This window comes from Terrapene carolina, unplaced genomic scaffold, assembly GCF_002925995.2.
Source record: "Terrapene carolina triunguis isolate 2854851 unplaced genomic scaffold, T_m_triunguis-2.0 Scaffold51470, whole genome shotgun sequence".
In the NCBI taxonomy this organism is placed as follows: Eukaryota; Metazoa; Chordata; order Testudines; family Emydidae; genus Terrapene; species Terrapene triunguis.
This window is the reverse complement of record NW_020715821.1, coordinates 9,595-22,754: the sequence shown is the minus strand read 5'-3', so window position 1 is coordinate 22,754 and position 13,160 is coordinate 9,595. Positions and strand designations below refer to the sequence as shown.

The following is a 13,160-nucleotide window of genomic DNA, read 5'->3' as shown; positions in this document are numbered from 1 at the left end:
CAATGGAAAGGCCGTGGGAGACCCACCGAAACCCCTGGGACAAGGGAAACAGGATAAGGAAACTCCCCTGGCCTCATTTGCATGGGAGATGGGACAAGGAGGCATCTCCATCAGCTACAGACTGGAGACCAGAGATTCCGAGGCAAGAACCGCAGGGAACTCTGGGGCCAGTGAAGCAGGGAAGCACGGCATGATGGGGGATCTCTGCTCCAGCTGTTAATGAGCCCACGCCTGCACACCCCCAGCTCAGCAGTTATCAGACCAATTCTAGTAACGAATCCTCCATTGGTATCCGAAATACTGAAGCTCCCGAATTGCATTGTGAGCTCCCTCCAAGAAACACCGTCCATGGCCAGGAATGATCAGCTCCTGTTGTCTAGCCTGAACAAAACAACTTTGGTCTTCTCCCTTGAGCCATTAATTTACTCACAAACACATCTAGTGTTCTCCCTCGAACCATTGTTCTTGCCCTACAAAAACTCCTTCCCACGCTCAAGTAAGTGCTCTGATGCCTGGATCCAAAATCTGCATCAGTTCCACTGGGATGTCATCTTCTCCTGACTGATCCTGCTGGGGGCTCTGCCTGTCTCCAGCACTCCGGACCCTCAGCTACCACCACCACCTGGGCCCCCCGATCAATTCAAGCTTCACAGAGTGGTGAGAACCCAGCTCTCTCTCTCTCTCTAGGTGTAGCCTTCTGAACCTGACTTGTGTGATCAGTTATAATTTTCTAAACCTTTTATAATCAAATTTAGGTTTGATTTAATATTATAACTGTTTTGTTTGTTTGGCTCCCCTATGGTTATTACCTGGCAATAAATAACTTTCATGGTTAAGCTGGTTGCTTCTCTCTCTCTCTCTCTCTCTCCCCGGCAGGGCCGGCCTTAGGGTTTATGGTGCCCTACGCAGGATTATTAAACTGGTGCCCCTGTGCCCGACTTGCTCTTAGCAACACAAACATAAGCTGACAGTATTGGAACACTTGCCGCATGCACTTTATTAAAACCAGTTTAAACTAATTAAGCCCACTGTGATGCTGATGGACTATTCTTGCACTAAGGAAGTAGCGCTATAGAAAAAATTCTGATTTATTGACAGAATGATGCAAATAATATTACTTTTTTAATTTGTCAACATTTTATTAGAAATTTCTATGAAGAGGTATTGAAACAAGGATTTGTTTTTAATTAAAAACAATCTTTCTGGTTTTTTCGTCTGCAAAATCAGTAATAACGTCATCGTATGACAAAGACAAAGTGATGTCTTGTTCAATTGAAAGAATAGCAAGACCAGTCAAGTGTTCCTGGCTCATTGTAGAGCGGAGATAGTTTTTAATGAGCTTTAGTTTCTGTTCTCCTGATGCTACGGTTATAGGAATTGTTAGTAGAATACGAGTGGCAATGTACACATTAGGATATATGTCAACAAGTTTGCTGGTATGAATAAACTGTACAATGTCCATCACCGATTTTGCATGTGGCAACACTGTTGACAATGAACTCAATTCTTCGTACAGTTCAAGTCCATTTAAATCAGAACTATCTCCGTGCTTCAGGAGGCTCTCTAGGTTCTTGCACTTTGTCATTAACTGCTCTTGTTTTCCTATTTCGTTGAATTTAGTTATGTCATACAAAAATCCAAACTGTTCATGGTGTGCTCGTAAGGTATTAAACCTTTCATCGACGGCAGATATTGCTTTATCCATCACGACATTAAAAAAGTCAACCTCAAATTTCTTTTCTGGATCGTCTATGGGCTCATCGGCTCCTTCATCTTCCGCTTGCCGTTTTTTCCTCGAAACTCTTGTCACGTTCGGACACGGAAATTTTGGTTCCACACCGAGTGCCTCTGCAAGCTCTCTTGCTGTAACCTGTGCTTCTTTGAATCCATTTTCTCTGTATTTCACTAAAAAGTCTCGTGTGGTGTTTAGTAAGGTAAGTGTTGAATCAAGCTGCATCGTTGGACTCTGCATGATTTTGCTTACACTTGAGATGTTAACAAGAATGTCATACCAGATTACGACAGATGTTAGAAACTTGAAGCTGGCTATTTCAGAGGCCAATGACTCTGCTTGACTTTTAGCTTTTGGATCTCTGGCTTCTTCCGAAATAGCAACCAGCGCTTCGTAAACTTCCTCAGATTGATATCGCAATGTTTTTGCACTTTCTACTCTGCTTTCCCAGCGTGTCTCAGATAGAGGCTTAACGGTGATACCGCTGACATGCGCTTTGAATATTTGCCAGTGTTCAGTGGAAGCTGAAAAGAGGACAAAAATACGTTGGAGCAAACCAAAAAAACATATAGCTTCTACAGACGACTTGGCCATATCACACAGAATCAAATGAAGGCTGTGGCATGCACACGGAACAAAAAAGGCTCGTGGATTTTCTGCCAGCAATCTAGCTTGCACGCCAGAAATGCATCCTCTCATATTGGCGCCATTATCATAGCCTTGTCCTCTAATGTTCATTACGGACAATCCCATTCGTTTTAGCTCATCAAGGAGAGCTTGAAGAAGTCCAAACCCTGTAGTGTCCTCTACTTCTAAAAATGTGATAAACGATTCCTTAACTGTAATCTGTGCTGAATCACTAATGTCGACAAATCTCACTACTAACGACATCTGTTCTTTATGACTTATGTCCGGAGTGCAATCTAGAATTACAGCAAAATATTTTGCCAAAGTAACCAATGAAACAATTTTGTCTCTCACTTTATTACTCATTAGCATGATCAGTTCATTTTGAATTCTTGGTCCCAAATAGTCATCATGTATTTCATTTTCAGTTACTCTTCGGAGATATTCATTCATCACTGTGTCAAAATTTCCCAGCAGCTGTACAAGGCCCAAAAAATTGCCATTTTGGGGCTGGTATAATTTCTCAGTGCTTCCTCTAAAAGCAAGATTGTTTGTTGATAGATATTCAACAATAGATAACAGACGTTCAAGAACAAGACGCCAGTGCTGCTTCTCTGACTCCAGCAATCTTTGATTTTGGGCATCGAGAGTTGTCTGATTCTTTAACCTTACACTTGGCTCACACCATTTGTGCATACTTTCAATGTGGTGTTGTTCCTTTTCATGTTGCGGTAATGTGTGACTAAGATTTTGCCAATCATTAATACCCATGGTTGCGATCTTTAAATTGCAACTGTTGAAAATCTTGCACGGGAAACAAAATACAGCATCCTTGCATTTAGAGTACACAAGCCACCGTCTGTTGACAATTTCACCATTAGAAAGTCTTTTGTAGTAATTGTTTTCTGTGAATTTCCTACCTCTAATGTCTTTAGGATATTCAAGACCTTCTATTCTCACAGGGCCTCTCTCAAGTATAATGGCGCGTAATTTGTTGTTTAAAGATTGCGGCCATGTGCCAATGTCATCTATATCCCATGCTAGTACAGTTTCAACTGTTGTAATTTCTTGGTTTGTGTCTGCATCTGTTTCAAATGATTGTTCCGTGTTTTGTTGCATTTCTTGAGCTTTGTCTGCATAAAAATTTTCTTCGGCAGTTACTTGATGATCTTGATCAACTTCCTTGTTTTCATCTTGATCAACTTCGTTGTTTTCATGACGTACAAACTTAAGTATAGAACCCTTCTGTGCTTGTATAGCTAATCCTATTTCATCTTTCCGTTTTCTTTTTTGAGATCCGGAAAGTTGCTTTCGATAGGACATAACTTAAGGGTGTTTTGTTAAAGAAATAACTGTTTAAATTCTTGTCAGATTATCAGAAATATTATTTAAAATAACTAATATAGGATAGCCGTGAGTCTGTGACCTTGAGCTAGTGTGAAGACACCTCACAAGATGCTCCACCCTGACTGAGACACAGTAGAGTTGGAAACCCATGTCATTTTTACGAAGCCACCTTTTAGTTTTAAATGTATCGTGGGCATCAGTCTTAATGTTAGTTACAACTCTATATCAACCTTATACTGTAAATAGATCAGTGGCATTATCCAGTTTAATAAGCTGGGTTTCCAAGCAGTGGGGAAATAGAACCCTAGTTTTATTCCTCGGTAAAGCACAAAGTGACCAAAATGAAGTCAGTACAGAATCAGCTCATCTTGATTGAGGTAGGACCGAAATGTTACAGAAGTCATGGAAAGCATGGACAGAGACAAGCGAATTTCTTTTTCCAACCTAATGTGCCCTTGTTACAGAAGGACCCTCTCCAGGTTTTGTCACTCATCCTTTCTGATCAACAATGTCAGTGATGACACTGAACTTCCATCACCAGTTCATTTTACACAGACAACTGAGTAATCAGATGATGAGAACTTCTGATCACTTGCAATCGTGACTGGATATCAGAGTACTATGTTAGCAGGATGATTGCTTGCAGAGCGCCACTCTTTTCCATCAAGAGCTTATTCAGAAGAAAAAAAAAAATGCTTTGAGATATTTCTGTGTTGCCCTCACAGCTCCAAGCTCTGCCTGTTCATACGTCTGACCTTAACATTGTCCAGTCCTTAAATTGTGCCTTATTTTTCTTTGGAAAGACGTTAGCAACAGCAGCACATTTTGGGCACCGCCAGAAATACAGGATAAATCAGTGTCAAGTATCAGGGAGTAGCCGTGTTAGTCTGTATCCACAAAAACAACAAGGAGTCTGGTAGCACCTTAAAGACTGACAGATTTATTTGGGCATAAGCTTTCGTGGGTAAAAAACCCTAAAAAAAGCCACGCAGCTGAAGAAGTGGTTTTTTACCCACGAAAGCTTATGTCCAAATAAATCTGTCAGTCTTTTAAGGTGCCACCAGACTCCTTGTTGTTTTTGATAAATCAGTGCCTCTAAACTGACATTTTCACAGCTCCCGCATGATCTGCTGCACAGATTCTTCACAAGGAAGTGTCCCTGGCCTTTTAAACTCATATTAACCATGCATTTACTTTATGAAAGTTGGACAAAATGTTGTGAAAACTGAAAACATTGGCTCCCCAACCTCTGGGCTGGCAAAACCCCTTGGGGGGTTCGCGAAATGTTACAGAGGGTTCTTGTGAAAAAATTTCCTAATGGCGGACAGAGCTGTCCCTAGGGAACCCGGGCAACTCGGGGCCAGCAGCCAAGAGGCCCTGGACTTCCAAGAGCTAAGCAGATCAAAGCAAGCAGATCTATCACGCTCAGGAGATTTAAACTTCAAGACTCCTTATAAGAAATGGAAAGGGAGGTGGATATTTTCTGCTGTTTTTAAAATTAAACAGAGAGCTAGTATTGTTTTTAAAATTACTATGACGAACAAGTTTAAGCTTTGTTGTAACGTGTGTTGTTTGCCTGGACTGCTCAAGACCTGAATGCTTGTGTAGGAGGAACTCTTTGAGTTGGCTTCTTAAATACCTTCCTGCTGTTTCACATCTGAGGGTACGTCTACACTTACCGGAGGGTCCGGCGGCAGGCAATCAATGTTCTGGGATCAATTTATCGCGTCTGGTTTAGATGCGATAAATCGATCCCGGATCGATCCCAGAAGTGCTCGCCGTCAACGCCGGTACTCCAGCTCAGCGAGAGGAGTACGCGGCATCGACGGGGGAGCCTTCCTGCCGCGTCTGGACCCGCGGTAAGTTCGGACTAAGGTACTTCGAATTCAGCTACATTATTAACGTAGCTGAATTTGCGTACCTTAGTCCGAAGTGGGGGGGTTAGTGTGGACCAGGCCTGAGACTCCTTCATGAAACATATGCACCTTGTCTTATAAGAGGCTTATACAAAGTGATACAAGCTACGAAAGTGAGATCTTGGAAGAGTGTTGCCGTTTTCATAATGTAATAAAAATACTGTCATGATAAATAATAATAATAGTGTGCAATAATCTTGTCATAAAAACAAATGTTATATTTCCCAGATCACTGCTTTTATAATTTATACTCCGGTAAAGGAGAAAATCCCTGAAAACATTCATTTTTGGGAGGGGGTTCGCGAGACTTGACATTTTAGTGAAAGGGGTTCACAGGTTGTTAAAGTTTGGGAACCGCTGCTCTACACACTAGTCAGGAGCGAAGCATATTACAGTTGTTGGAGGGCTCTATTTAACAGTAACAGGGCTAGAGGAAACCGTGTCAACATTTTTCGTTTCTCTGATGAAAACTGGCCCCCTCCCTGCCCCAAACCAAACGTGTCATGAATAATTGTCAACCACGTAATTTTCTGTTTTTGGCTCAGATATTGGTTTTTCTTTTAAATATTGAAATTGGATTCAGGATTGGTAGCCAGCAGTATTGGCAAACGAAGTTGTTACATGACGCTCTAAACGGCAACACGGTCCCGCTTTCATGCTTGGCTCACCCCCGGCCTGCTGGTCCCACAGCTGCAGTCGAGGAGGAGCTCGGTGGAAAACTGCAGGACCCCCAAATCCACCTCTTGGGGTGCAGAATGGCAACAGCAAACCCTCAGGTCAGCTCACAGCACCAGGCATCACAGACCATGGTGAAGTTAGCGCAGCATCTGATCTCGGGGAGGGGGACCCTTCCCAGCTCCTCCTGCCCCACGCCCTGGGATCGGATGGATCGCGGCCCCGCCGGGGGAGAGACGCTCCCCAGCCCCCCCAGCTGTGCGCGCTCGATACAAACCAGCCCCCGCTGCTGGGCTGCGGGAGAGTGAGTCACTTTCACTTTCTCCCACGCAGCCCGCCCGAGCAGCACCTCCCCCCCAGCCCTGCCGGAGGAGGGGGGGTGCTCCGCGGGGTGCAGAACACACGTTATGGGGGGCAACCAGGGGTGTCCTTCCCTTACCCCTGCTCCGGCTCTTCCCCCACCCCCCTGAGCGCTGCAGCGGCCAGCATGGCCGGACCGGCAGCGGGAAGTGCAGACCCGGCCCCCGCCGCGCCGCTGGGGAGTGGCTCCCCCTGCCCCCCAAACCAGCCCCCCGCCGCGGAGGCCTGGAGCCCCACACCCCCTCCCCGCGGGAGGGGGGTGTCCCAGAAGAGCAGCAAAGGATACCGGAGCCGCCAGCTGCCTCGCCCCACGCCGGGGAGAGTCTCACACCCAGGCGAGTCCCGCCCCAGAGCCCGCCCCCCCGCAGCCGGGTCCCGCCCGCCCCGAACCCGGCCCCCGCTAGGACCCAGCCGGGCTCCCCGCTCCCTGCCCGTCCCGCAGAGCCGGGCTCCAGACACAGCGGCGTGTCTGAGCTCGGCCCCGCTCCCCGGCCGGGGGGTTTGGGGCTTCCCCATTGGCCCCGCAGCCAGGCTCCTCCTACCCGAGGGCCAGAGCCCGGCAGCCCCCCAAAGCCCGGGGGGTTTGCTCGGCACGGGGGTTCCTGCCGGAGCAAGCGGGACGGGACAGTGGGGACAGGGCCGTGTGAACCTGGGGCATCTGGGGGTGGCAGCTTGGCAGTGCTGCGCGACCCAGTCTGCTCAGGGGTGTGTGTGTCTGTCTGATTGATTGATTCTGGGGCTGGAGGAACCCAGCCCAGGGGAACCGAGGCCCTGCAGGGTGGCTCCATTGGGAGGGGACTTGCAGCAGGGATCAGTAGGTCTCCGTATGTGGACACAAGCAGCAGATTGATAGACGTGCAGAACCCCCCCCCCCCCCCCCCCCCGCAAAATAACCCCAAAAAAACCGCGCCCAAAGTAACGGACAAGTCTGGCAACAACTTTCATGCTCCAGGGCAGGTGCTGGGCCCAGCCGGGTCAGGAAGGAATCTCTGTCCCACTCCATGGGTCGCTCCCTGGGTGGCACTGTGTGTGAGTGTGTGTCGGGGGATCCCTTCTCTGCTCTGAGCTGCTGCTCCAGGGAGGCTAGACGGGCCTGTTGGAAAAGGTCAGGGAAGCCTTTACACCTCCTGAGATTGTCCCGTTCCCAGCTGATCCCTGGACTGGGCAGCTCCCATGTGGGGCTGGGAGGTGATGGGCGGTGGGGTGGGTCCCGGCCGCTGCAGGAGGGGATGTGGTTTGCTGGGCGTTGCAGGGATCTGGCTTTGCTCTGACCGCGGTAGATTTGGGCTGGAGATTGCAGAGAAACCATCTGATGGGGAAGAAAGGGGCCGAGCGCATCACGGGCTTCCTGGGGTTGCACCCCCGGCGCAGTTCTTCATTCTGCTCGCACTCGGGTCTCGGGCTGGGTGGAGCTGGGCACTGGGGTATTTGTGGCAGCGCTGAGGGGTCTCCCCACTGCCCCGTCATGGCGTCTGCTCTCACTGTCCTCCTCCTCGGTGAGTATCGGAGTGTGTGTCCATGGTGGGGATCAGAGACCAGGGGGTATGCCCATAGGGGAAGGGGGGCACAACGGATCTGTGACCATAGTGTAGGATACAGTCACTCTGGGATCTGGTCCTTAACAACCCGCCTCCTTTCCAGACTACTGGCTGGCCGGATGGCGCGGGGTGTTGGGACGTGAGTGTCCGTGGGGCCAGGGGACCCCCGACCGGGGAGCAGGGATGGAGTCACTGAGGGTTCCCAGCCTGGGGGAGCAGCAGCTGCTGGAGATTCAGGGCTGAGGGAGGGGGACCTGCAGGGCAAGGGGCCTTTCCCAGGCAACACATCAGTTACAGGGTGATGGGTGGAGCTGAAGGTTATAAACCTCAGTGTATAGTAGAGACTTGCACAGTCCCCTACAAGTCAGTGGTGGTGCTGTGCACAGAACCCAGGAGTCCTGGCCCCATCCTCCCTGCTCTCCCCACTAGACCCCACTTCCCTCCCAGAGCCAGGGACAGAACCCAGGAGTCCTGGCCCCAAGCCAGCCCCTCCCCTGCTCTAACCACTACCCCCCGCTCCCCTCCCAGAGCCAGGGACAGAACCCAGGAGTCCTGGCTCCCAGCCCTCCCAGCAGAGAAGCCAGGGACTGAATGGACCCTGGAGACTGGACTGGCCTGTGACCCACTAGGGAGCAGAGCTCTGGGCCCCCAGGGACTGGGGTTGCTCCGTGTCTCATGCTGTTAGCCCAGGGCTCACAGAAGACTGTGGGCCCCTGTGGAAAGGCATCCAGGAGCCCGTCCCCAGGGCTGCCGGGCAGAGAGCTGGCAGGGAGAAAGTCCCATTGAGAAGGGACAGAGATGGCAGGAACAGGGGGAGGCAGACAGAGGAAAGACAGAGACATGAGGGGGAAAGTTAGAGGAAGAACTGGGCAGTGAAACATGAAGAAAAAAAGAGTCTCTACGTTACCTAAGCAATTGTTAGAAAACCCACAAGAGAAGAAAAGCATGAATGAAACGTGATGGAAACCAGCTGTGAGCAAAGAGAAACAGGCTGAAGAAATGAGGAGGAAGTGAGCTGTAGTGAAAGTAAAGCAAATAGAACAGACAAAATGTCCGCCCAGCACCTTCAGGTGCAGCGACAGGAAGGGAAAAATTGTCCGAGAGCAAAGGGACTCTAGATAAAGCAGCGGAGGGACAGTTGTTCGATTGAGAAGCCGACCCATCGCCTGGAGAAATAGCTGCCGGTATCTGAGCTGGAACTCAGAGCAGCAAACAGAGACGGCGCAAGGGGATGGCTCAAGCTGCAACAAAACGTGCTAAGAAATTTCCCTCCAAATTTGGGCCGTACAGAGGCTGCAATCAGAGAAGCGGCGAAGGGACCGTAGAGCGGTGGGGTTCTGGCCTAGTGCCTTGGACGTTCTAACTCCAGATCCTGGTGCTCCAGGAATGTAAATTGTTGCCCGTGCAGTGGGTTGAATTCAGCCAATGGTAGTTACTGTTCAGGCGAGCTCAGCAATAGTTCCCAGTGTGACCCTACCCAGCAGTTCCTGCTACACCAGCGAACTCTGATTCACTTGTGATCATTCCCCACTCAACTGATTTCTCCTTCCCCAGCTATGGAGATAAAACGCAATTGGCCTCTAGGTCCCCTCGGCCTTTCCTTGCCCTGCCCCAGCCACCCCTCCATGGGCTCCTTGCAGATGGATCCGCGCCATTGCCCTGCTGAGGGGTGGGGGACCCCGTGTCTCTTGTGTCGCTAGCCCAGCTCTCTCGGGCTTGGATTCGGGGGAAAAGCATCCAGGAGACTCTCCCTGCAGGCCCCTGTATTGGCCTCATCGCTGGGGACAGGCTGTGGGGACAGGATGCAGTGACCGTGCCGGGGTCTGTGTCTCACGGCCTGTCTCCTCCTGCCTGCAGAGCCCAAACCCAACATCTCCCTGCACCCCAGTGGGCGGGTCGCCCCGGGGGGAGCCGTGACCGTCCGGTGTGAGTGTCAGTGAGCGAGGTTCCTTCCGAGTAAAGCCGGAGACCCGGACGCACGGCGCTCAATGGACCCCGCGGGGGACGTGGCTGAGTTTCCCATCCGCAACGTGAGCAGGGGAGACGCAGGGAGCAACAGCTGCTGATATAGCACCAAATCCGACCTGCCCGTCTGGTTGGAGCCAAACCACCCCATGATATTTGTGGTAGTAGGTGAGGGGCTCAGCTCAGCATATCTGCTTCCAGCCCCACACCCAGCCGGGACGGAGTTACTGGAGGTTCCCCAGCCAGGGGAGAGTAGCAGCCACTGGAGATTCGGGACTGAGGGATGGGGGATCCCTGCCCCCAGGGGGAGCTGCAGAGTTGGGCTCCTTTGTCAGGGGGATGCTCCCCTGGGCTGCCTCCGCTCTAGGGACGCACAGAGGAATTGGGGCCCAGAAGCTGCCCAGCAAGCACCATCCCCAGTACTGAATTCACTTCCCACTAGCCTGGACAACTGTATACTCCTGGGGGAATTCTGCACCAAAAAATAAAAATTCTGCACTAAAAAATAAAAAATTCTGCACACAGTATTTGAAAATTCTGGAAATTTTATTTGTCAAAATAACACAATATAATCCTGCCAGTTTCAATTATCTTGGTCATTTATTTCAAAAGATCTGTCAGCGAGGATGTCTGTAACAATACAGACCAAACAAAAGATTCTGGTAATTAAAAAAAAATAGTTTCCTCACTAGGCATATTAACACAGAACGTTGAGTAATTCATTTAAATTACACCACAGAACTGTATTTCCTGCACCTGTCAGAAGCCATGGAAAGGCTTGGGGGAGTCAGGGGTAACGGGGGAGCTGAGGGAGAGGGAAGGAGCCTGGGAGTGAACCTGGAAGTGCTGCAGTTCCGCCTTTGCCCACCAGGGGCCGCTGTGGCACCAAAACAACGGTCTGTGTTCATGCTGCTGGCTGCTCTGGTGCCACAGCGCCCTCTGCGTGGCAAAATGTGGAACTGCAGCGCTTCTGGGGCAGAATGTATTTTATGCGGGGAAAAAACCCAAAATTATGCAGGACAGATGAATGCTACGTGTCTGCAGATGTGCAGAATTACCGCAGGAATAACTGTGTGTGTGTGTGTGTGTGTGTGTCTTCCACCCGCTCCTGGAGGGGCTGGGCCCTGCTCTGCGTGTCAATCAAATTGGTCCTGTGCCCTAGTGCAGTGATTTTCAAAGTTTGGGTCGCGACCCAGTACTTGGTTGCAGAATGCCAGGCACCGGGTCGCCTTGCTCAGCGCCCAGGGATGCTCAGCACTACTACCGGTAATAAAACTACTAGTCCCTACCCAGCAGCAGGTCCGGCTCCTAGGCAGGGGGGCCACGGGACTCAGTGCACTGCCCTCTCCCCGAGCATCAGCTCCACACTCCCATTGGCTGGGAACTGGCCAATAGGAGCTGGGGGGGGTGCCTGTGGGCGAGAGCCACGATGAGCCGCTTGCGCGCCTCCGCCTAGGATCCAGACCTGCTGGCTGCTTCCTGGCTGCAGTGCGGTCCGTGGTGCCAGGATACCTGGGAAGCCTGCTTCTGCATCCCAGCTGCGCCGCTGACCGGGAGCTGCCAGAGGTAAGCCCGTGCCCCAGCCCTGAGGCACCCCCAAACCTGGAGCCCCTTCTTGCACCCCAACCCCCTCATCCCTGGCCCCACCCCAGAGCCTTCACCCCCAGCCCTGATCCCCTCCCGCAACCCAGCTCCTTGCCCCAACCCTGAGACCCCCAGCCCCTCCTCCTGCACCCCAAAGCCACCAGCCCCAGCCCAGAGCCTGCACCCTCAGCCCAGAGCCTGAACCCTCAGCCCAGAGACCCCTCCCAGACCGTAAACCTCTCATTCCCGGCTCCACCCCACAGCCCTCACTCCCACACCCCAACCCTCTGCCCCAGCCCTGAGTCCCCTCCCGCACCCCAGGGTCACAAGAAAAAAAGTTTGAAAACCACTGCCTTAGTGGATCAAGTACCGGGCTGGGCCTCAGGACTCCTGGGTTCTATTCCCAGGTCTGGGCTTTGACCAGGTCCCCTCGCTCAGTGCCTCAGTTTCCCCATCTGTGCAATTGGGAGGGTGACCCAGCCCCTCCCCTCTCCAGATCTGTAATAAACACAGAATCACAAACTGCCCTGCCTGGCACCCCACAGCCCACCTGTCCCTACGCCAGGAATGTGTGGAACACCTGGGGGAGATGGGATCGCTCGGGGAGGGGGGGAGGCATGGGGGCCCCCTGCTCTAACCACTAGACCTCACTCCCCTCTCAGAGAGCTGAGGTATATTAAAGGGTAGTAGCCAGGACATCAGCTTTACGCAGAGTTTCACTGCAATATCAGAAACTGCAAGCGAGCACTGGCTCTGGGCAGACTTCCCCTTTCGCGGTTTTATCGGCTGCTCCTTTAAGAACTTAGGATCTAAATTTACCCCTACGTCCCCCCCTCACAGGGGCCGGAAAGAACAACCCCTCCCATCCCCCCCGTCCCCGTCTCTGTCCCACGCCATTTGGCTAAGAATAGATCCTGCAGCGGACATTACCTGAGAAGGAGGTTGGCCAGGCCCCTCCATGTGACGAAGTGGAGAATTCTCTTGGTGCTTTGTATGAGCACTGTGAGTGCCTCAGTTTCCCCTGTGTGCTGCATGTATAACAAGGTGGTGGGAGAGGGGGTTTGCTGGTGCAGAGGGCCAGGTGTGACCTCGCCTAGCAGCCTGGACGCTGGACAACGCCTGGACATGGTGGAACGGAGCAAGTGATGACCCGGAGGCCCAGCCTATGTTGGGAGCCGGCTGGTTCTGGCCAGTGGGAGGACAAAGGGCTGAGAAGAGACGGCCCTGGTGGTGGGTTTGCCTGGGACCGAAGACACAGGGTGGAGGAGGGGCTGCGGGGAGGTGATATCGGTCGGTCGGCTGGAAGCAGCTCGCTCTGGGCTGGGGACAAAGAGCAGCCGGAGCCCACCTGGACTGGGACAGACCCGGCTGGGCGGTGCTGAGACTGGCCAGGCCCGAGCCCCTGAGAACTGCCTG

The 13,160-nt window shown here is 51.6% G+C and overlaps 1 protein-coding gene across 1 annotated transcript; it reads right to left on the bottom strand.

Annotated features, from left to right (window-relative positions):
* Positions 1-1,183: 1,183 nt before the first annotated feature.
* On the bottom strand, positions 1,184-6,996 carry LOC112125084 (zinc finger MYM-type protein 1-like). The gene is made up of 2 exons (XM_026647185.1): positions 6,944-6,996; positions 1,184-3,684 (listed from the first exon to the last, which is right to left on the bottom strand). The coding sequence occupies exon 2, from the start codon at positions 3,680-3,682 to the stop codon at positions 1,184-1,186; it is 2,499 nt and encodes an 832-aa protein (XP_026502970.1). The 5' UTR covers positions 3,683-3,684; positions 6,944-6,996.
* Between the last annotated feature and the right edge of the window lie 6,164 nt (positions 6,997-13,160).